The sequence below is a fragment of the Microcaecilia unicolor genome, chromosome 1 (genome assembly GCF_901765095.1).
Source record: "Microcaecilia unicolor chromosome 1, aMicUni1.1, whole genome shotgun sequence".
Classification (NCBI taxonomy): Eukaryota; Metazoa; Chordata; class Amphibia; order Gymnophiona; family Siphonopidae; genus Microcaecilia; species Microcaecilia unicolor.
The window spans coordinates 186,388,369-186,411,375 of NC_044031.1; the positions used below are offsets into that span (position 1 = coordinate 186,388,369).

At 41.0% G+C, this 23,007-nt stretch overlaps 1 protein-coding gene across 2 annotated transcripts in view; it reads left to right on the plus strand.

The window, feature by feature from the left end:
• Positions 1 to 23,007, plus strand: part of RELCH (RAB11 binding and LisH domain, coiled-coil and HEAT repeat containing) — a 447,561-nt gene that overhangs the window by 258,488 nt on the left and 166,066 nt on the right. For both annotated transcript variants that reach the window (XM_030203226.1, XM_030203234.1), the window contains exons 20-21: positions 425 to 504; positions 14,909 to 15,015. In XM_030203226.1, coding sequence (XP_030059086.1) covers positions 425 to 504; positions 14,909 to 15,015 — 187 coding nt within the window. The remainder of the gene's footprint in view (positions 1 to 424; positions 505 to 14,908; positions 15,016 to 23,007) is intronic.

The following is a 23,007-nucleotide window of genomic DNA, read 5'->3' on the forward strand; positions in this document are numbered from 1 at the left end:
AATCAAATGTTCTGCTTTTATGTTTGCTATTCTATTTTTGTTGTATGGTTGTCAAATGGATACCGACTTTATATATGAGGCACATTTAATTAATGTTGTTGCAGTGTGTAGGGCTTTGCTTTTAATGCAATTTTCAAGTTGGTCTCAGCCTGAAAATAGTAAAAACACATTTCTGCTACTGAATATTTTATTAGGTAACAGTTTCAGCCCACTTTGGAGAGGGCTAGGATTTGATAATGCAGGAGTATTGTTATATAGTGGGGACTTTTAACAAATGTGTTTACATAACTATTGATTTAAGAGTTTTGAAGTCTTAGATTGTATTGTAAAAATTCTTTATATATCTGGTAGCAAAATATATTTATATGATTAAAAATTTATGTAGGGATCAGTTGTCTAATTATTTTTTCTATTCTTATTTTAGATTCTACAGCAGGAAATGGGGTTCTCACAAAAGCCACAGTTCCTATTTATGCTACTGGGGTTCTTACATGCTATAATCAGGTATTGCATAGTAAGATATTTACACCATTATAATATTGTATTTTCTCTTGTATGCACAGTCCTATTTGCCTCGTCTCTCATGTTAATATCCATGATCCAAACTGAAGAACTGATGCTCCAGAAGATATAAAAACTAAGAGAATACTGTCAGCAGAAAGAGGTCCCAAACAACAGAATAAATTAACAAACCAGACAATACAGCAGTCATTCCAACGAAATCCTTTTAGAATCAAAAGTATTTATTCCAAACCAGTGTTCAATATTTTTTGTGTTATACCAGGTCTTATCTTCCACCTATACCTTTTGCAGCTCAAGGACGAATTTCACAGAACAAAAGCCAGTCCATTTTGTCCATGAATTTTAAACAATTTATAAAATGTATAAAATTAAACAAATTACATTAGTCAGTTTGAGAGACCAAATTTGCTCAAAAGAGAGGTTTCCAAATTCTTTCTGAGATAATGACCATAAGATCTTAAAGCAAAAGGGAGCTGGTTCCATATCTTGGTCATCTGATAATGACTAGAAGAGGAAAATTGTCTGATTTTAATTTCTTAGCAAAAAAAGGTTTTCTGTTTTGTATCTTGCAGTAGACCCCTGTAAGAAGGTCATAAGTCTAACGTGTAGAAAGGGGCTTCACCGGTTAAAATTCTAAAAATTTGTAATGTAATTTAAGCTGTATTCTTGTGGCTATGGAAAGCCAATGAAGTTTAGAATAAAAGATTTTAAGCAAGTCATGTTTGGCTAAACCAAAAATTAGTTTGATAGCTGCATTCTGAGCTAATTACCGATGATTAATAAGTGATTTAGAACAAATGGTCAGGTTAAAATTGTAATAATCAAGTCTTGATAATATTGACTGCATCAGGATTCTAAACAACTCAGGCTTAAAGTATTGTCTGATTGCTCTTTTCTTAATGTTAAAAAGAAAAAAATTGATACCTAATTGTACATAGTCTAGAGAAAAATCATTTCCATCTAAGGATATAACATCAAAGTGTCTTTGATCAGCATCAGGTCCAAGCCATAAAAACTTGGTTTTATTCTAAAGTTTAAGTCGATGGGTTGAAATCCAAATTTCTATCATACTGACATAATTTTGAATATTAGATAAGGTTGCAGACCACAATTGGGATATGGGTAGTATGACAGTAATGTTGTCTGCATATATGGTGTTTAACCCCGATCTGATCAAGAGCTTCTCCAAGAGGCATAAGCAGATTAAAAAGTGAAGGAGAAAGAGGGGAACTTTGTGGAACACCGCTAAAGAGTTCTCCAGCTCTCTGAACAAGTCCCTTTTTTTTTTTTTTTACTGTGTAATATCAGTCATCAGAAAGCCTCTAAACCAAGATAATCCTTGTCCCTGAATTCCAAAATGGCTAAAGATTTCTGTCATCAGGTCTAGGTCTAAATCTGCCGGGTCAAATGTACTAGTAGGGAGTGGAGGAGTAGCCTAATGGTTAGTGCAGTGAACTGGGGAACTTAGTTCTATTCTCACTGCAGCTCCTTGTGATCCTGGGCAAGTCACTTAACCCCACTGCCCCAGGCACAAAAACTTAGGGCGTCTTTTACTAAGGCGCGCTCATATTTTTAGTGCATGCTAAAATTGTGGGTGCGCTAAACGTTAGAGACGCCCTTAGGAATGCATGGGCGTCTCTAACGTTTAGCGTGCGCTAAAAACGTGAGTGCACCTTAGTAAAAGACCCTCTTAGATTGTGAACCCAGTAGGGACAGAGAAAGTACCTGCATATAATGTGTACTGTGCTGTATATGTCTAGTAGTGCTATTAAAATAATGATTAGTAGTAGTAAATTGAATTGCAATAGCATATTGTAACCCTTATCCACACTCTTATCACCTCTCGCTTAGACTATTGCAACTTGCTTCTCACAGGTCTCCCACTTAGCCATCTCTCTCCTCTTCAATCTGTTCAAAATTCTGCCGCATGACTTATATTCCGCCAGTTTTGCTATGCTCATATTAGCCCTCTCCTCAAGTCACTTCACTGGCTCCCTATCCGTTTCCGCATACAGTTCAAACTCCTCTTATTATTGACTTATAAGTGCATTCACTCTGCAGATCCTCAGTACCTCTCCACCCTCATCTCTCCCTACACTCCTCCCCGGGAACTCCTTTCTCTGGGTAAGTTTCTCTTATCTGCACCCTTCTCCTCCACCACTAACTCCAGACTCTTCCTTTTATCCTGCTGCACCATATTCCTGGAATAAACTTCCTGAGCTGGTCCGTCAAGCTCCATCTCTGGCCATCTTCAAATCTAGGCTAAAAGCCCACCTTTTTGATGCTGCTTTTAACTCCTAACCCTTACATGTTCAGTACCCTTATTTTATCATCCCCACCTTAGTAATTCCCTTATCCTCTTATTTGTCCTGTTTGTCTGTCCTAATTGGATTGTAAGCTCTGTCGAGCAGGGACTGTCTCTTCATGTTCAAGTGTACAGCGCTGCGTACATCTAATAGCGCTATAGAAATGATAAGTAGTAGTAGTAATATTTGACCTTCACATAGTAATTCCGTACCATATGCTATTAGTAATTCCTTACCATATGCTATCAGGGCTGAAACTACAGTCTCTGTACTGTGGTTCCTTCTAAAACCTGACTGTGAAAAATGTAAGAGATCAAGTTGTTTGAAGATAAGAGTCCAATTGTTCTGTAACATAACCCTCCATCACATTTACAAAGTGGATAGAAGCAACCCGTTAGTAACTGTTTACTTCACATAAACTTAATTTTAGGTTTTTAGGAATGGGTGTGAGAATGATGTCTCCTCCTGACAAGGGAAATATGCCAGATGCAAGATGGTAATTGAGCCACTGAGTTGAGATAGCTAGGAATGTCAGGGATCCCATTTTGATTAAATAAAGGTGACAGACATCCATACAACAAGAGGATTTAGCATATTTTAAAAGTAACCATTTAGCGTCAGTGAGCAGGATCTTATCAAACTGCAACCAAAGTCTGTCTGCTGAGATAGCAGATGAAAGATTATCCTGAGGAACACATTGAAAACTAAAAGGAATTAATTGGTTCCCTGTTGTCTGAATCTTAGTTCTGAAGTAAGTAGCTAACTTTGAGACAGGGGGTAAAATAGACCCCGTAGTATTAACTAAGTAATCCAGATTCCTTAGGAGGTCCGATAGTGAAAATAACATTTTAATACCTGATATATCATTTCCGGCTATTTTAGAATAGTAACTTTTTTTTTTTACTAGCTATTAGTCTTTTATAAATATTCTTGAGCCAGTTGGACTTATTTTCTATGGTAGGATAGCATGTCCATAAACACTCTAGTCTTCTACAGGTTTGTTTCAAGGAAAGAATTTCCTGGACATACCATTTTTTAGAATTCCTGTGAATCTTAGTTTGCATTTAATAAAGGCCAACTTACAAGTGGAATTCCAGCTTTCAGTAAAGAAATCTGAGGAGATATGTTGATTCATTTCTTCTCAAAATTCTTCAGGGTTGATCTTATGTATATTTTGTAAGAATGTTTTTTTATGTTTTAACAGCAGTGATTTATGTACAGTATTTATGATCTGTGATCCACCAAGAACTTTGGATTGTGCAGACTATAAGTTTTTTAATAAATACAGTCATGTAGACGTAAAAATGGGTTTTTTTCTTGAATGTTCTTTCCAAAATAGTGAAATCTAATTTAAAAAAAAAGTTCTGACCATAGAACTTTAACAATGTTGTTAAATGAGAGTCTGCCAGTCAATTTGAAAATATGGTGGACACTAATAGATCTAATTGATGACCCTTGTCATGTGTTGAAGTGTTGATTGACTGGAATCCTACTGCTTCTAAAGAGTCAAAAAAATCTTGTTATTTGAGAGTGTGAGGTATCTTCTTCTTTTTATAACTATTTAAGGTTAATGAACATCACAATATGTACAATCAAGAGGCGAAGTGTACTCTTTATCACCTTCAAGATATAATAAAAATACCAATAGGATGTTCATAAACTCACACCCATCCCCCTAGAAGCATCTATACATATGTTCTTTAGCTGAAACACATCCCCAACAATCCCATAACACCCCCCACTACCCCCAAGCCATTCATAACCTCACATAAAAAGACCACTATAGATAAACATAAGAAATCGCACAGTCAGAGATATGTACAGATTGTCACTGCTGAAAATCAGCTACACCCTCCTTCTCCAGCTCTAGATATGTACTCCACATATGTTGATACTTTGCTCATCTGCGGTTCTAAAGTCCCATCGAGCTCTTCTCATTTTCTACTTTTCCACCCTCATCCACTTTTCTCTCACCACAACGGAGCCTACATACAACGCCATACCTTTGGTCTCACATGCCTGGAAACTACCAGCTCGCCGACTTTCCCACAATGCTGCCTACTTGGATTATATGCCTGTTCAACACCCATTGGAAGCACACACCACTATGCCTAGGCATCTTTACTTATCCCATGTGCAAAGCAGCAGGTTGCTCAGTTTCACTCTTTGCAAATTGGCTATAGCAACGCTAGATCAGTTGTGAATAAACCTGAGCTTCTATCGGACTGGATTATTACCGAGAAACTTGACCTTCTGTTCATCACAGAAACCTGGTTACGAGTGCCTAAGGATCCCATCATGCTTGATCTGTGTCCGGAGGGCTACAAAATTGTTCACTGGGACAGGAAAGCCAAAAGGGGCGGTGGCCTAGCCCTCATATACCGTTCACACCTCATCGCAGAATCCTGCACTGAACTCTTCTCCCCATCACTTGAAATTGCTACAGTAAACATTCATCATAGCTCACTCCGCAAACACCTGGTCTGTGTTTTATTCTACAGACCTCCAATTAATTGACATAATAATCAAACAGATCTCCTGGACTTTATCTCTACTATCTGCACTGCCAGCCCAAATATCTTCATATTAGGAGACCTTAATCTACACCTTGATAATCTAAACTCCCCGGATACACTCCAATTTCTGGATTTCCTCCATCTCTGGGACCTAAAGTGTCCGGATGCTCGCCCCTCCCATTCCAAAGGCCACTCCCTGGGTCTGTTCACCTTTAAATTCATAGATGTTTCCAATTTCCTCCTAAATGACATCCGTTGGATGGAAGCTGCCTGGTCAGACCACTACAAGTTCCAATTTAACTTGAGCTGGTTAAGTTCGGGCCTGCACCATCACAGCCCAATACACACTTATACCTCGAGAGGTGTAATTAACATGCCTTTGTTCTGGAAATCAGTTTATAGCAATGATTGGGCAGAGCAAGCCGATTCTGCACACTATCTCAAAGCCTGGGATGACAAATGCAGGAGTGTTCTAGATTCTATAGCACCCACGCAAATCAAAACTTCCAATTTCCGTAGTTCAACGCCTTGCTTTTCTACTGAGCTAAAAACTTTGAAAACTGCAACACGAAGGCTTGAACGTGCATGGCGTAAAAAGAAGTCAGGTCAAGCGCTGGAAGCTTGGAAAGTCAGCCACCGCAAATATAAGTATGCCATCAAGAAAGCTAAATGCTCTTACTTTTCCATGAAATTAAAATCTGCAGGAAAAGACTTTAAAAAGTTAAACTAGCTCTTGAACTCCTTTCTTGACATCAATAAGCTGGAGACCATTCAGGACGATCTACCATCGGCGGACCAGCTTGCTACTTATTTCAAGGACAAAATACAAGTTCTTAGATCCACACTAGCTAGTTCCCCAGCAGATGTGGATGACTTCTTACGCTCTTTGGATTCAAGCTCTGCTTCCTGTCCAGCCGATCGCACATGGTCTGCCTTTGACAGCGTTCCTGTAGATCACGTTTCTGAAGCACTCCTGAAGTTCTCCAATAAGTTTTGTGGCCTGGGTGCTTGTCCTAGTCACCTTTTCAAAGTGGCCCCACAGCGCTTCATTGTAGACTTGACTTGCTATCTTAATCACATGTTGAACCTTGGCATCTTCCCCCCAGAGCACGGCAGAATTCTTCTCAGACCCATTCCTAAGAATCCAAACATCAAAGCCGACGTCATCTCTAACTATCGACCAGTGGCGTCCATTCCACTGATTGTCAAAGTGATGGAAAGCTTAGTGAACACTCAGTTAAATGTATTCCTAGAGACCTTTGATATTCTGCACTTCTCTCAGTCAGGTTTCCGCACTCAGTATAGTACTGAAACGGTTCTGGTTACGGCCCTGTCTGATTTTAAACGGGAAATTTCTACTGGAAAAAAGTATTACTGATGCAGTTCGATATGTCCAGTGCGTTTGACATGGTGGACCACAATATCTTACTACATCTACTGGACACCTTGGGCATTGGAGGGAACGGGTTGCATTGGTTTCAGGGCTTTCTGTCAACAAGAGCATACCAGGTCAAAAGGCACTCCAGATCATTCTGCGCCCTGGAAAGCTACTTTTGGGGTCCCCCAAGGTTCGCCTCTTTCACCAACGCTATTCAACATCATGCTGTTTCCCCTTGCAACAGCACTAGCAAAACTAGGCTTGAATCCATTTATCTATGCAGATGATATAACCATCTCTATTCCCTTCCATTCCTCATTGGATGAAATCAAAGATCTGATTGAAGCGAGTTTTTCCATCATGGATCATTGGGCTGAGGTATTTCGGTTTAAGTTAAACAAAGATAAAACTCAGTGTCTGATGCTCTTGTCCATCCATACCAGATTTTCATCAAGCTTGCTTGTCCTTAAAGACCAGACTCTCCCTATTTCAAAGAGCCTAAGACTTCTAGGTGTTCAGCTGGACCCTTACCTGCTGCTAGATTTGCAAGTTCGAGTAGTCACCAAGCGGATGTTCTTCACAATGTGGAGACTGCGGCGCATTAGGTTTTGTCTCACCAGAGAGCTCTTCCGCACTCTCGTTCAGTGGTTAGTTCTATCTCACCTTGACTACTGCAGCAGGATTTACGCGGGCTGCCAGGAGCAACTACTGCGAAAGTTCCAGACTGCCCAGAACACTGCTGCAAGACTCATCCTGGGCAAATCGTGCATGGTTCCTGCGCAGCCTCTACGTCTCATTCTACACTGGCTCCCAGTAAGAGAGTGAATCGCTTTCAAGCTCTGCACCTTAACGCATAAAATTATTTACGGTCTAGCTCCGGAATACATGATTCCTTTAATAGACCTCCCACCTAGAAATGCCATCAACACAGCACGCACCTATCTCCAACTTCATTATCCGACTTGCCGGGGTGTCAAATACAAGCTTCTTTTTGCCTCTACTTTTCACTACTCCAGCCCAAAGACTTGGAATGCTTTACCTCTGAACCTAAAATCTCAATCTGATCATCACCTTTTCAAGAAGATGTTGAAAATGTTCCTTTTTTTAAAAAAACTTACTCCATTAATAATTATGCTGTTTAGTCACTCTAATTAGTGTTCTCTCCTTATTCTGCTGTAAAATTCATGTGTTGTACTTCTCTACTTTTGTAATTCATGTAAGCCACATTGTGCCTGCATTTGTGGGAAAATGTGGGGTATAAATGAACCATAAATAAACTGTTGTTTCCACTGCTGGGCAATGACCATGCGAGTTGCAGTGAGGGCCAGTAGCTACAATTTATCGGGAGAACCCTCAATGCCATGCTCATGGACATTCAAGAGTACTGTTTCCAAGGGTAGGAGCTCAGTGCATTCTATCAATTGCTGAACCTAATGAAGTACTTGTTCCCAGTATTCTTGAAGTAGAGAGCACTCCCACCACATATGTATATAGATACCTATCTGCCCGCAACCTCTTCAACAATGAACTGCCCCAGTGCCGAAAACACAGCCTAGATCCTCTGTAGTTAGTGCCAGAATGCCAGCACTTTAAGGGCATTCTCCAAAATTTGAGATGCAAAAGCAATATGATGAATGCGCAGGGAGACATCAGCCTAAACCTTATCAGAGAGGGTTCTACCCAAGTCCTGCTCCTAAGCTATTATATAACGGGTTCTCTCCGAGGACAAGCAGGCTGCTTGTTCTCACATGTGGGTCGACGTCCGCGTCAGCCCAGGAATCAGCATTTTGCAAACAAAATATTTAAAAAAAGTTTTGCCAGAGTCCTCTGGCGTGTGTGCAGCATGCACCACGCATGCGCGGACTGATTTCCCGCCCGTCACATGAACACATTCCCTCTATTTTCTTTTTTCCACGTTGAGGTGCAGTAGGTTTTTATCTCTGTTCCTCTAAGGCCCAGGAAGACTCTTCTTGAATTTTTCACTATTTGTTCTTTGTTTTGTTCTTTATTTTACTTTTTGTGCAGTTTTCAAAAAAAAAAAATCCGTAGTGTCTTTTAGATTTTTTCACTTTTTAAAGTTTCCTTTGTTTTTCGTCGGGTTATTCCCTTATTTTTTGTGCCCTCTTCCTTTTAACAGGCACAATCGTGTCTTTTGATTTCGCCGAAGCCATTTTTCCTTCCATGTCATCGAAGACACCCAGCGGCTTCAAACGTTGTACTCGGTACAACCAGACCATCACAGGTACTGATACCCACACTTAGTGTATCCAGTGCCTTGGGCCCGACCATAGCCCAGCCGCTTGTAGTCGGTGTCTTCGTATGAAGAAACTGACCCAAGCGTCTCGAGAAGCCCAGCGAGAAAAGTTTTTTGAGGCTCGGTCTGGTCCTTCGACATCGGTACCGAGGTCGGCGGTATCGGCATCGAGGGAAGTTTCGACGTTGGGAGCGGAGGTAATGGCTGCTGAAAGACCAATTTGCACTGGGAGCAGTGAGGCATCGAGTGGGTCTCCACCTGCCTCGAGGCGTCCTGTTATGCAGGCCCCGAGGAGGCGTGAGGATTCCATATCCTCGGTACCAGGGAGTCTCGATGACTGGCGTCGAGCAAAGGTGAAGAAGCACCGTCATCGTTCTCCTTTGACACACGATGCCGGGAGCTCCGGGTCGTCGAGGGAATCGGCGCCCGAGAAGTGTCGGTGCCGAGAGGATTGCTCCCCCTCTATTCAGGAGGTGCCGATTCGTCAGTCTTCTGGCAGCCTGGTACCTGCTCCCGAGCCTCAACAGATTCTGCCACCGGCTCCTTTACCGACCTCGCAGCCTTGGCCGACAGCGGCTCTCGACAAGCGCATCAGGGCCCTGCTTCCAGAGCTTCTGGAAGAATTGCTGCACCAGTCTGCTTCGGTGTCGGGGGTGCTTGCGCCTTCTGTACCATCTGCTGCAGCGGCATCTGGCCCTTCGCCTGTGGTGAGGTCCCCGACCTCGGTGCCGCCAGCCACCCAGGTCAATTCCCCTTTGACATCAGTTGAGAATGCTTCACCCGAGTCCAGGCAGGCGTTGACTTCTCGGCACCGCCATCGAGGACGTCGTTCCTCGACGTCGAGGCAGGCTCAGTTTTGGACTGCTGAGGGATGCCTTGTCCGATACTGAAGATTGAGCGTTCATGGGAGGAAGAGGAAGATCCTAGGTACTTTTCTTCTGACGAGTCCTATGTGATTCCCTCTTAACCTTCCCCTTCACCAGAAAGGAGACTTTCTCCACTGGAGAGTCTATCCTTTACCTCTTTTGTCTGGGAAATGGCTGTGGCTATTCCCTTCCCTATGGAGGTTGAGGATGAGCCCATGGCTCAGATACTCGAGGTCCTGGATTATCCTTCTCCACCTAGAGAAGCTGCAATGGCTCCTTTGCATAATGTACTGAACGAAATTCTTATGTGAAACTGGTCATTCCCTCTGTCTAATCCTGTGATCCCGAAAAAAAACTGAATCCCAATATCGGATCCACAGTGAGCCTGGATTGATGAGATCTCAGCTACCTCACAATTCCATGGTGGTGGACTCCATCCTCAAAAGAGCCGAGAACACTAGGGACTATGCCTTGGCGCCCCAGGCAGAAAATCTAGAACCTTGGACTCTTTTGGGAGGAAGACTTATCAGGCAGCTATGCTTACTGCCAAGATCCAGACATACCAGCCCTTCACGAGTGTCCACTTGCGGAACTCGGTGAGGCAGCTGTCAAGCTTGGTTGGTGCACTCCCTCCAGAGCAGGCCGAGCCTTTTCATCAGATGGTCAATAAGTTCTGATGTCGGGAGTTCGGGGGGGGGGGGGGTTGTGGTGCCTTGTCATTGCTCTGCGAGGCTTTGGACTTATGGATGTATGGCGTGTACTGCATTCGTCAGAAAAGGACTTTACCCATCTTTCGAGAGCTCATGCATCCCAATCTTGTATAGACTATCTGTTTGTCTTGAGCCCTCTTTTTTTCTCAGATAACCCAGGCGGAAATCGGCCCTTATGCAGTTTTAGATCATGCACTGATTTGGTTATTGTTTGAAGGGCTGCTACGGGGGGACAGGGGTCGTTTTTTGAGCTATCCTTTGGATTTGGTGGGAGATCAGAGATTTCAGGTGTTCTTGGAGGAGAGAATAGTAGATTATGAGTTTCATAATGTTATTCACAGACAGCCAGTGCTTTTTTGGGAAGCGGAGAAAGCGGTGTTCCGAGGAGATATTATTTCTTACTGTGCTCGGGTTCGTAAACTCAGAGATAAGGAGATTCTCCGGTTGGAGTCGCTGATTAGGAGATATAGAAGACAATATGGGGCTCATGCTACCTCTGCGAGTAGGGAAGCTTTATTGGTGGCATAGAAAGAATTAAATTAGTTGTTACACCAGCGGGCGCTTAAGACCCAGTTTTATTATAAGTATAAATTGTTTCGTTATGGTAATAAGGCTGGGCAATTGTTGGTGAATATGTTGAGGAAATGAGGGGGCCCTTCTCAAGTTTTGCAGTTGAAGGCGTTGGATGGGAAGATGCTTAGATTGGATAAGGAAATAGCGGATCGTTTTGATCAGTTTTATGAGGCCTTACGTGCCAAACCAGTTAAAGAAGAGCTGAGCAGTGAAATGTTTCTAGGTCCTTTGGACTTGCCTAGGCTTTCTCCTCGGCAGTTGAACTTGTTAAATGGCCCAATTATAGAAGGAGATCTTATTTTGGCTTTACAGCAAAGTGCTTCTCACAAGACGCCGGGTCCTGATGGTTATTGTATAGAGTTTTATAAGCAGTTCTATGACCCAATTAAGGAGCTGCTGTTATCGGTGTTTAATTCGATGGTGTTAAAACAGATTATCCCAGAGACGATGAAGGTAGCTCAGATTATGGTGATAGCTAAGGAGGGAAAGAACATGGTGGATTCGGGGTCGTACAGACCTATATCTCTCCTTAATGTTGATGCCAAGCTATATGCAAAACTTTTGGCAAACAGATTGGCTAGAGTGCTTCCTGACTTGGTGAATGAGGCTCAGGTAGGGTTTGTGAGGGGGCGGACAGCAGTTAGGAATATGCATGCTATTTTGACATCCTTGGAGGTGGTAGCAAATAAACGTTTATCTTCCCTTTTAGTTAGCTTTGATGTGGAGAAAGCTTTTGACCTGGTGAGGTGGCCCTACTTGTTTGATACTCTGCAGAAGTATGGTTTCCAGGGATTTTTTTCTTGATGCAATTCGGGTCTTGTATTTGGAGCCTTTGGTGTATGTTTGGGTAAATGGAGTGTGTTCACATTTGTTTAAAATTTTAGAGGCACAAGACAGGGATGCCCATTGTCTCCTCTTTTGTTTGTGTTATCCCTGGATCCCCTGATTCGAGCGATACAGTCTCATCCAGAGATCAGGGGAGTACCGATAGGTGCTTCGCAATTTTTGTTGTCTGCTTTCGTGGATGATTTGCTGGTACATCTTACGCACCTTTTCAGTCACTTCCTGCTTCTTTGGGGATTTTGGGGGGTTCAAACTTAACTATACTAAATCTTTAGCATCGGGCTCAGAGAGGGAAGTGGGGAGTGAACTTTCTGCTTCAATGGGCAAAGGGTTCTTTTTGCTTTTTGGGACTTTGGCTGTCTATGAAAGTATCGGATATATACTATTTGAATGTTAAAAGACTGTTGTGAGCTACGGAAGAACGGTTGCGCAGTTGGGTGTCTTTGCCCCTTATATTATATGGACGTATACAGCTGTTTCGGATGGTAGAATTTCCCAGATGGTTATATTGTTTGCGGTTATTACCTGTTTTTAAATGTCAACGAGATCTTAAATTGCTTTATCGTCTAGTTAGGCGTTATTGCTGGGGGGGGGGGGGGGGAGGAAGGCTAAACTCCCATTGTCATTACTGATGGGACATTGGAGAGAAGGAGGTTTGGGTTTGCCAGATTTGAAGCGGTATAACCGGGCCCGTTTGTTGCGGTATTTGGGAGACTGGTTTTTTTGACCGGGAAGACTACACGCCTAGGAAGTTGGAAGTACAGTATTTCGCCCCTTGTCATTTTTATTTGTTGTTACAGGCGCCTAGGGATAGTATCCTGGAATATCTCCGGAATAGTTTGCTGTTGTCCTCCTTGCGTATACTTTGGAGAGATTTGATGCGCATTTGGGGATTGACCCTTGGTACGTCAGATCTGTTACCAATACGTGGGAATTTGTTGTTTAAGCCGGGGATGGATAATGGAACATTCCAAATTTGGCAGCGGATGGGTATTAGTCGATTAGAACATCTTTTGAGTGCTCAGGGGATACTGTTAAATTTGGGGGCTTTGGGTGTTATGATATGAATAATATCTTTGCGTATAATCAAATAGCGCATTATGTGAAGGCTTTGGACGCAGATGCTTTGAGTTCTAGACATTGTCACCAGTTGAGACAGTTTTTTCAGTGGGAGGGAGAAGATCGGCTTTCGGTTTCGGGACTGCTTTGGACTTTGATGGATTGACTTCTCGGATTCTGGAGTTGACTGGTAATGCGGGCCTCTGGGAGTGTCAGTTTCACATTCTGCATAGAGCGTATCTTACGAAGGCTCAGATTTTTAAGATGGGTGGAGTTGATAATCCTTTGTGTGAGAAATGTGGGCAGCTGCTGGGGTCTTTGTTTCATTACTTATGGGAGTGTTTTCAGGTGCAGAAATTTTGGTCTGCCATTTAAATATGAGGTCTTTGCATTGCAGAGCAAATCAGATAAACAATTGATTCGTAAAGCTTGCCTGGTTGGTAAAAGGCTGCTTTTGAGTCAGTGGGTGGGAGATTCTCTCCCGTACTTCTGGCATTGGAGGAACAGATTACATGAGCTGATGCTATTTGAGCGACGGATGGTAAGAGGTTCTCCAAAAAAGAGGAGAAACTTTTTGGACATTTGGGACCCATATATTCAATCGCTACATACTCGGGGTAGAAGTATGGTAGTTAATTCCCTTTTATATTGGATAGGGTAGGTTTTAGATGGCATGTAGATAATGGGTCTGGATGGCACCTCCATAGGGGATTGGAAGTTGGGGAGGGGGGAGATTGAGTTGAGTTGCTTTATCGGTAGGAGGGGGAAAGGGAGGGGGAGGGGAGTATATGGTGATCTTGTGGATTTATGTAACAGAGGGATACTGTCTTTTGGGGGGGGGGGGGTAATTTCATTTTGTACAGGGAGGAATGAGAAATCTTACACTATTTGAATTAGGTATGAGTAGTGTAAGGGGGGAGAAAATGTAAAAATGTATGATGGTATATTTGCTATTATACTGTTCTTAACTTGCCTAACTCAGTATTGGCGTTGAATATAGCTTTAAAGTTTTTCAGGTTTTTTTTAACTCTGCTTTTAGGGGGCATTTTTCAAAAGGATTTTCACAAGTAAAAGGGGTATTTAGCCATGGAGTATATCCCCTTTAAAGATTGCCTTTCTTTATGAGGGGGAAAAGGGACAGGGCACATTCTTTGCTTGGCCTGTGTCTTTACCCTGCATACTGTGTGCTGGGAAAATATTTAGGGTGAGATGATATATGTGGTGCTGGCCAACCAGAAAACCTTTAAAAGTATACTCCCTGATGAGTTTGCTTTTAAAAACTAGCTTTTCTGTATAAAGTACCCACAGGCTTACAACTGTCCTGTACTCTTGAAAAAATAATATTCCAATCTTGTGTTTACAGTAAGAATGAAATTTTTGTTATGGAGCACTGCATCTCTGTATATGAGGATTTCTGCCTGCAATATTAAAAACCCTTTTCAACTTACATATAATAGTGGAATTAATTGCAAGCAGTATTAAAAAATTTTTAAAATCACAGCTTATGGTAAATACAGTGTTCCTTTATGGTATTATTGGTAACAAGAATGCATGGTGATCTCATTTGGGTTTTGTTTAACAAACTTAGTAGTGGACTATCTCGTTATCATTAGTTATACCAGAAAATTGACTATTTTGATAAGCCTAGCAATTTTTGATCAACAGTTTTGGGGAAGTGATGTGTTTTAATAAACTTTGACTTGCCTCCAGATACCTTCATATGGTGCCATGAGAAATAAGTGTTACCTGTAATGGCATTTGCAGTATATTAAATTTGTATGTCTCTTCTAGTTATTTTGCCATGACACGTAAACATACTATGTCACTCACTGTAACTTTTGATGAGACTCTTTACATTGTGTTATTTCTTCTCTTGTCTAGGAAGAAGACCGCAAACTATTAGTTGGATTCTTAGAGGATGTAATGACCATGCTTTCATTATCACATGCACCTCTTGACAGCCTTAAGGCTTCTTTTGTGGAACTCGGGTAAAATGAACATAAATGACATTTATACCTTTGCTATATGAATAACACACAGCTTGACCCCCCCCCCCCTTCCCTTCATTCACCATCATTACCATTTTCAGTATTTCTCCCTCGTTTGTCTAGATGGAAACTCACGTTAAACTCATTTTGATAAAGTTACTTTGCTTCCTAGCTCCCTGTTCTTCCTTTTCTCTATTTCCAGGCTTTGTTCATTAAAAATTCTGTCCATCAGAGACTGGAGAAAAAAGTCATTCATGAATAATGTCTTCCTGTAACCACTCAACTTCTCTGAAGGATAGACGTAGCCTTTGATACCAGCCACCTTCCTCGTGGCAGTATCTAGCATGGTTGGGAGTTTGCATGGGTTAAATAGTAGCCTGCTTATACTTGGAGAATAATTAAATTCTCGCAACTTGGATGACATCACTGCCAGGGCCTGGCATAGGAACACTACTCCAGCCTAGGTTTCTTGAACTTTTTTTTTGTTTTGTGTTTCAGATTTCTGTATTGACTGTAATATATATCCTATAGCTATTACACAACCGATTTACTTCTAATTGATCCACTGCTTCCAGTTAAGAAGCATTATTTTGAAGGTTACAGTTAGCATAAAATCTAATAGCCATCTTTCTTCTTTACCCAAAGTAGTAATGAGGGCTGTCAATCTCAGCATTTCAACTTTTATTTTTTTAATTTATATTTATTAAATATTTTACATAATTCCAAAGCGAGCTTTGTCAAGCAGTCTGCCATAATTTATAAGGAAACAAATGTTCAGGGAAAATTCCTCTTGTACAATAATATTTATAAGCTGTAGTCCACAATCAGGGGGAAGGGGGGGACTGATATACACCATTCCTGAGAGAAGAGGAAACAGAAGGAAATTAAAAGAAAAAATAGCGCGCAAAAGATCATTTCAAGTGAATCATTACTTTCTACGAGTCCAAAAGATCATTATAAGTCAGTTTTAGGATCTCTTGCATTCAAAAAAGATCGAAGTTGTAAAGGTTCAAAAAAATGAAAGGTAGTATTATCTATCGTAAGATCACATTTACATGGAAACCTTAACGGATCCAAGATGGCCGTTTGAACCAGTCGCACGTCTCCACATTTCCTGATAATATCGTTATGCCTAAATGAAGAGGGAAAGTGGCGGCCGCTGCTCCCCCGGGCTGACATACCTCTTCGTCGAGTTGCCCCATTGGTTTGTTTCTGCTGAGACCGGCGGTATCCACAGGATCGGAGGGCGGCAGATTGGCGGTGTCAGCGGCGAATGGAGGTCCTGAGACGCTGCCCCTGCTTGAGGTTACCCTCAGCCCCGATCAACGGGCTCCTCCCCCGCAACCCCAGAATGTTTCCTCTCCAGTAATGGTGTCGTCTCCGAAGCTGCCTGGAATTGGCGTTGCGAGTGAGCCGGCAGGAGCTGGGGAAATCTTCCTGGAGGAGTGAAGGAGTTGAGGGAGACAGAAGCCCTTAATCAACCATGGAAAATGTAAACTTAATTAAGGGAGGGACGATGGAAAAGTTTAGCGGTTCAGAAGGGGAGAAATTACACACCGAAGGGCTACAAATGCAAGGTACTTTATCCTTCTTAGAAGAAAAACCAGCGGAGATTACCCTGGAGAGTCTTTGGGCCTTAATTACTAATTTGGGTAAAGCCATATGTCCTCAAATTCAGGGCCTTGAGTCCCGGATCAAAAAAACTGAAGAGAATGCTGTGGGTTTGGAATCGGAAAGGAAAGAAACATTGGTTAAGATAAACTCTGTGGTTGAAAGTTTGGAGAAAACGCGAGAACTGCAAATCAATGTTGTAAAAGATGTTTCCAACATGAGAAGAAAAATTGAGAACTTGGAAAATGTTCAAAGATCAAAAAATTTGAGATTTTTGAATTGCCCCTAGGGTAGTTACTACTACCCCAAGAGAAATGATTAATAGATATTTGAAAGAAATTTTGGGATTCACAGATATTTTGCCTCCAATGATTCAAGTTTATTATCTGCCTACTAAGATTACTGATGAACCTGTACAACAACTTGATCAAACACTGGATGTTTCTGCAATTTTAGAAACACCAACAGCAGACTTAACAATTTCTGCAACTTTATTAGTTACTTTAGCCTTAGATATGGATAAAACATTAATTATGAAAAATTTCTTCAAAAATAGAAACATTTCCTGGGACTTAACGTCCGCATATTTCCTGATGTATCTAAAGATACTCAAAAGAAGCGTAGACAGTTTATTTTGTTAAAGCCAGGGGTGCTCCGACTGGGTGCCACTTTTCTTTTGCATTATCCTTGCAAATGTATAATTTGTCATCAGTCGGTTAAATATGTTTTTTATGAATCTGTACAACTATCTGAATTTATAACCGCCAGAAGCTCTTTGAGGTGAAGCTCTTTAATGGATAAGGATACTGATATATAGACCGGTTTAGTTTGTAAATCTTGGATCAGTGTTGTGGACTTGAGAGTACTTTGTCAAAAAATTAATTTTGTGACATTTTCTTTAACTTTATAATCCGACGAATGAACCTTTTCTGTTTCAAATGTAATGTTTGTTTAATATTTTGAAACCAATAAATATAATTAAATATACATGGAAACCTTAACTGAAATTTAGCACCCAAAGTCAAAGCTTCCTGTCGCATAGACAGAAATTTCTTCCTTCTTTCCTGTGTCGATCTGTAGACATCCGGAAATATCTGAATCTTTTCTCCCATAAAGAAAACTGGAACCGATTGTCTCAGATAAAGTCTTATCAAGGCCTTTTTATCTTGGAAAAATACAAAGGAGACCAACAAGGTGGCCCGAAAGTCCACCTCATCTTGCAATCTTTCTAAAAGCGCGCTGAGACATCCAGACTATCAGAAGACAAATTCACCCCGACTTGGCCTTCCAACCTGGCTTCTCGAGCTAATGAAGATGGCAAATAATAAAGTTTTTGTATTGGGGGAAGCCCATTCTCAGGATATTGAAGAACTTTTTAAGAATTTGTGAAATAAGTCTCTTGAGGAGCTATATTTAATAGAAGGAAAGTTTAATATTCTCAAATTCAATGATCTAGCTCCATTTTCTAAGTTCCCCAGCTTACGATGAACATATCAGCATTCTGTAATAATTTACATTCCACCTCTTTAACTTGGGATAAAGATATTTCATAGTTTTTCATATTTGACTCCTGAAGGACTAGTTGAGATTGAAGCGATTCTATCATTGAGACATTCGACTTTGTATTGGAGACAAAAGTAAGACAAACCTTGTGCAGGGATTCCATTGCCGACCATAAGGACTCCAATGTTACCTTTGCTAGTCTCTCCAACAGCTGCAGGGCTGCCTCAGGGCTAGGCCGCATTTCAACCCCCATCAGCATTCCAGGTGTTGTCTCTAGCCCGGTCAAATTCTGCCCTGCTTCCGAATGGGTAACTAAGAGGCTCTGTTTTTCGGGAGAAACTCCCTCGTGAAGTGTCGCAATAACATGGGAAGAGCCCTCCTTAGCTTGTCCAGAGATCCTGACTTTTGAGGGCTCGACGGGCGTTCCTCCCAACATGCTCTTCACTTCTAGAGCCTGGTTCTCTGGACTCTGCGGGCTAAAGGAAACCTCACTTTCCTGACCAGGACTTCTCTCTGTGCCGGTCAAAGGAGCGCCCCTGGGTGCAGTTGGGGTTGCATATGCTGTAATTGGTAACTGACAAAGAGTAGGGTCTGTAGAGAGTAAGGAGGAACCTCCTCTAATCTTTCCCTTTCTCTTTGGCATTATTAATTCAAGAAAGAATACTTAAAGGAAAAAGGAATCTCCAGAGCTCAGCATAGCATGTCTGGTCTCGGTGCCATCTTGATCAGTCCCCAGCATTTCAACTTTAAAGGAGAGTTAATCTCTCACCCCCAAGATCCTGGTAACTTTTGCCCAAACTGCTTTCCAAAATCTATGTACATCAGTACAAAAATACAGTTGGTGCAGAAGCATTCCAGCCTGGTTGTTACAGACCAACAACTGCTAGATGTACCTCACACTAATTTGGGTGCTTTTTTTTTTTAGAGGGAGGGTCCATATAGCTCTGTGCTTTATAAAATAGATAACAATACCAAACATGATACAGAGAGAACCAACTCCCTGATTTTCTTTTCACTCTTGTCTCCAGAATTATATCCAGATCTTTCTCTCACACTTTTTCTACACCCTATACCACACATTCTTAGCATGATGCACAACTTTAAAAAACTGAGAACAGCATACAGAAACAAAGTTATCTAGTGCATTATGTCTGCCAGGACCCAGTCCTTCTGGAATTCTTTACAACTTAATCCCACTGTGCTGGAATGCATACTGGAGCTGTAACTATTGAAAGAATTGAGAGCTTGGTACTAGAAAGGGCTTAAACCCTTGTTCATTCAACAAATGCTGAAATGACTATATGCTATGTCTTTGCCGCAGCCTGCACATGATCAGTTTCATTTAATGAAAGGCCCATAAAGCAAGTACTATAAGCAACAGCCCCCACCCCCCCCACCACACACACACAATTTTGATGGCCTTTGCATCCCTGGCAGAACATGGTTAAGGATAGGCTTTAACTGTCTCTTTGTCCAGATTTAACCATTTGGGCTTGTTTGGCTTGATAACCTACTCAAAGACTCTCTTACAAATGATAAAGCAGAGATGATAGATTTATAAATCTGAGAAAGTCATCCCACCTTCTCACTACTCCACTTTCAATCGTTTTAAACACAATCAGTGGTTTATCCTATCATAAAAATTTAACAGTGATTCCAGCTGCTTATACAGAGTGGGGGAATTCCAGAGAGAGCATTTGAAGAATGTATTTCACTTTAAACGTCGTCATGACATGTAGAAAATCTTTTTTTTGTTTGTTTTTTGTTCAGTGTCCTCTATTTGCTCAATCCATACACCAAGCTACCTTAAATGACACACCAGGTTTGGAAAGAAGCTGTGTATGTGTGTTTAGTAATAACTTCTCTGTTCTTCCCTAGTTGACCCTATATCCAGAAACTTTGCCAAATTGATTTATACATGCAACAATGCTGGCAGTCCACGTCTAAAAGTAACAAGTCATCCATAAAAGCTGAGATTTTGTTTTCTATTTCCCTATGTCATACTCCTTTAATATCAGGGTCTTAATAGCTATTATGGGGGCAACCTTACTCCATCTCCTTATGTAGGGAAATTGCAGCAGAACTAAGCCTATTGATACCACTGAATACCAAAGTATTCTGCATTTCTGAACCATTGCATAGTGTTAAAAAGATAGCCCCACTCCACAATATCAAAATCCTTTTAGGCATCTAAGGATAAAGTAGTCTCTGGGACCTCTTGCTGTTGTGTAAAATGTAATATGTCACAAAATAGTCTGGTGACCTGTCCATCATAAATCCAGTTTACTTGACCTATAAGATGTTGCAACACCTATTCAGGTGAGTGGCTAGTAATTTAGAATATATTTTACAAAGATATATGTTGATATTTTTTGATGCAAAATAAAACAGATCTCAGACGAACTGCTCGAAAACAAAATATTTTTATTAAACCAGTCACCCAACGTGGTCCACATTTCGCCCACTCATGGGTTACTTCAGGGGTACAATACTAAAAACAATAATCAAAATAATATAAATTATAAATAGACAAAATAAATATAAAACTTCAATACACAGCACAAACATTAAAAGTGTGTGGAATCCAAGAAAACATGTGCACTGACAATGAAGATAAGACCACCAACTAAAAGTACAAACCTAATCATGCAATTAGAATCATAAATAATCATAGCAAAACATAAGGGCAAGTCTATGTGGTCCATTATTCCACAAAAGGCTTTATGAGTGTATCATGTGATCATTATCAATTGTAAGAACAGGCATCAGTAGTGCATAAAGGGACATGCCTATTGTGTATGTCAAACATCAATCCAAAACGTTTAAACATATTTTGTTAAAGATTTTTTTAACATATTCAGAAGTGGGAAGGCTAAAGGATTCACAATCCCAGCTAAAATATGCAAAATGTTCATGTTCAGCACAGTCTTTAAAAAACATGCTTCACACCATACTTTTAGAATATCCTTAACATATACAACTTAATAGTATATCTTTAAAAAAAACAGGCAGGACTTAGCAGTGCTTACAGCATCCCTTTAGAATCATTAAATGTGAAGTCCAGACAGTTACACAAACTACTGGTACTTACAGCAACTTAGTAGAATCTGAAAGAAAGGAAGGGATTCAGTTTTAGGGAAATACATATTAAACAGCCCTATTGTCTAACACTCTATCACTAACCTTAAATAGACTCATCTACCCGCCTTATCTGAGTATTGATTTAAGACCATATTTTGTGGGGATTTGCTGACCAGTGTTGCCAACCCACATTTCTTCACTACTGCTGATGAAATCACCACAATATCATGCCATTTATCCCTCGGTTTGAGCAATTCCTTTAGATTTAAGTGGATCTCCTGCAAGTATAGTAATTCTACTCAATCATTCTTTATTCTTAATGGGATTATTTAACCCCTTTATAGTAATTCTACTCACTCATTCTTTATTCTTAATGGGATTATTTAACCCCTTGATATTCCAGAGTGGTTTTAATCCAGAAGCTGCTATTTATCTGTGGAGGATGTATTAAGGGCTACAAATAATCATGATTTTGCATGAGTGAAAACCTCACCCAACTCACTTCAGTCATCCCTGACTCTTGATGTAACTCTTGATGAACTGCTGCAGCAACACGCTGCCCAGAAACATTCCCCAGTGTCTTAAGAGAACGTGCCCTAGAGAGTTCCTTCTGCATGTGAAGTTTCTTCAGAATTTCACAACACAGTTCAGAGAAGAAAGTTCTGCCACTGCACCATAGCATAGTATATCTTTTCCTCTATAGGCAATAACATCTTGTGCCATCCAAAACATGTCTAGTGGTTACACCAGTGTTCAATAAGCAAAACAAATACACAGATATCACATAATTTGCAGACTATTATTCTCTATCAGTTCCATCTGGCCACTCAGTTCCATTCCATATCAACTCCCATTTGCTCTGCTGTAAAGGCACGAAGTGCTTCAGGGTCTTCAAAATGTTTGGTGTTATTATGTAGGTTAACTTTGAGTTTGGCTGAATAGAGCATCCCATATTTGGCAGTCAGCCTCTTTAACTGGTTGCACATGTCAAGCAGTACTTTTCTACATTTCTGTATGATCTGTTTAGATCTGGTAAAATAAAAACGATATGCCCTTGATGTTTTAATGGTGCTTTCAGTTTTGCAGATTGGAGGGTCTGTAGTGCATGTGGATATTACAAAATATTCACCACCATCTGTTGCAGGTACATTGCTCCAGGTCGAGGTATATGCGACGACACTCTGTGCAATCACTGAACTTCAAGATTGCACTCAAACTTAATTTCCATAGAAACTGAGCAGCCTCAAGGCCTGTCACCCCTTCGGGTAAGCCCAGGATCTGGATGTTAATTCGTCACATCTGATTGTTCTTCTCTTCTAGGATTTGATGTAGAATCTGCAAGACTTTAAACTGATGGCTCATTTTGACCAGAAGTTCCATATCAGCTTCTAAACCTGGCCTCAAATTCTGCCATCACACAAGCGCTGCCCCAGGTTACGATTTTGTGTCAGCCACCTCTTTCATCAATAAGTCTTTGTCTTGCAAGATTTCTCCAAAGATAGGTACATCAGTTCCAGGCCTCTAACCCCTCACCACCACCACAATTTCCTGCAATAGCAGCATTTCTGTTATGAAGTGCTTAACTCTTTGTGAGTGAGTAGCAGCAAAATCCTGCTTGTTCGATTTGGAGCTGGCCTCAGTCTGGCTGTGATGGCTTAGCATAGGCACTTGTAAATGTCATTAAGCTGTTGGGGTTCTTAGGAGCTCAAGCTTAAGGAAGCCATTTTGAGCTGTGCTTACCAGCATCTCTAGGTATCTATAACTTTTGAGCAAGGTCACCGTTCAATCATTCCACTT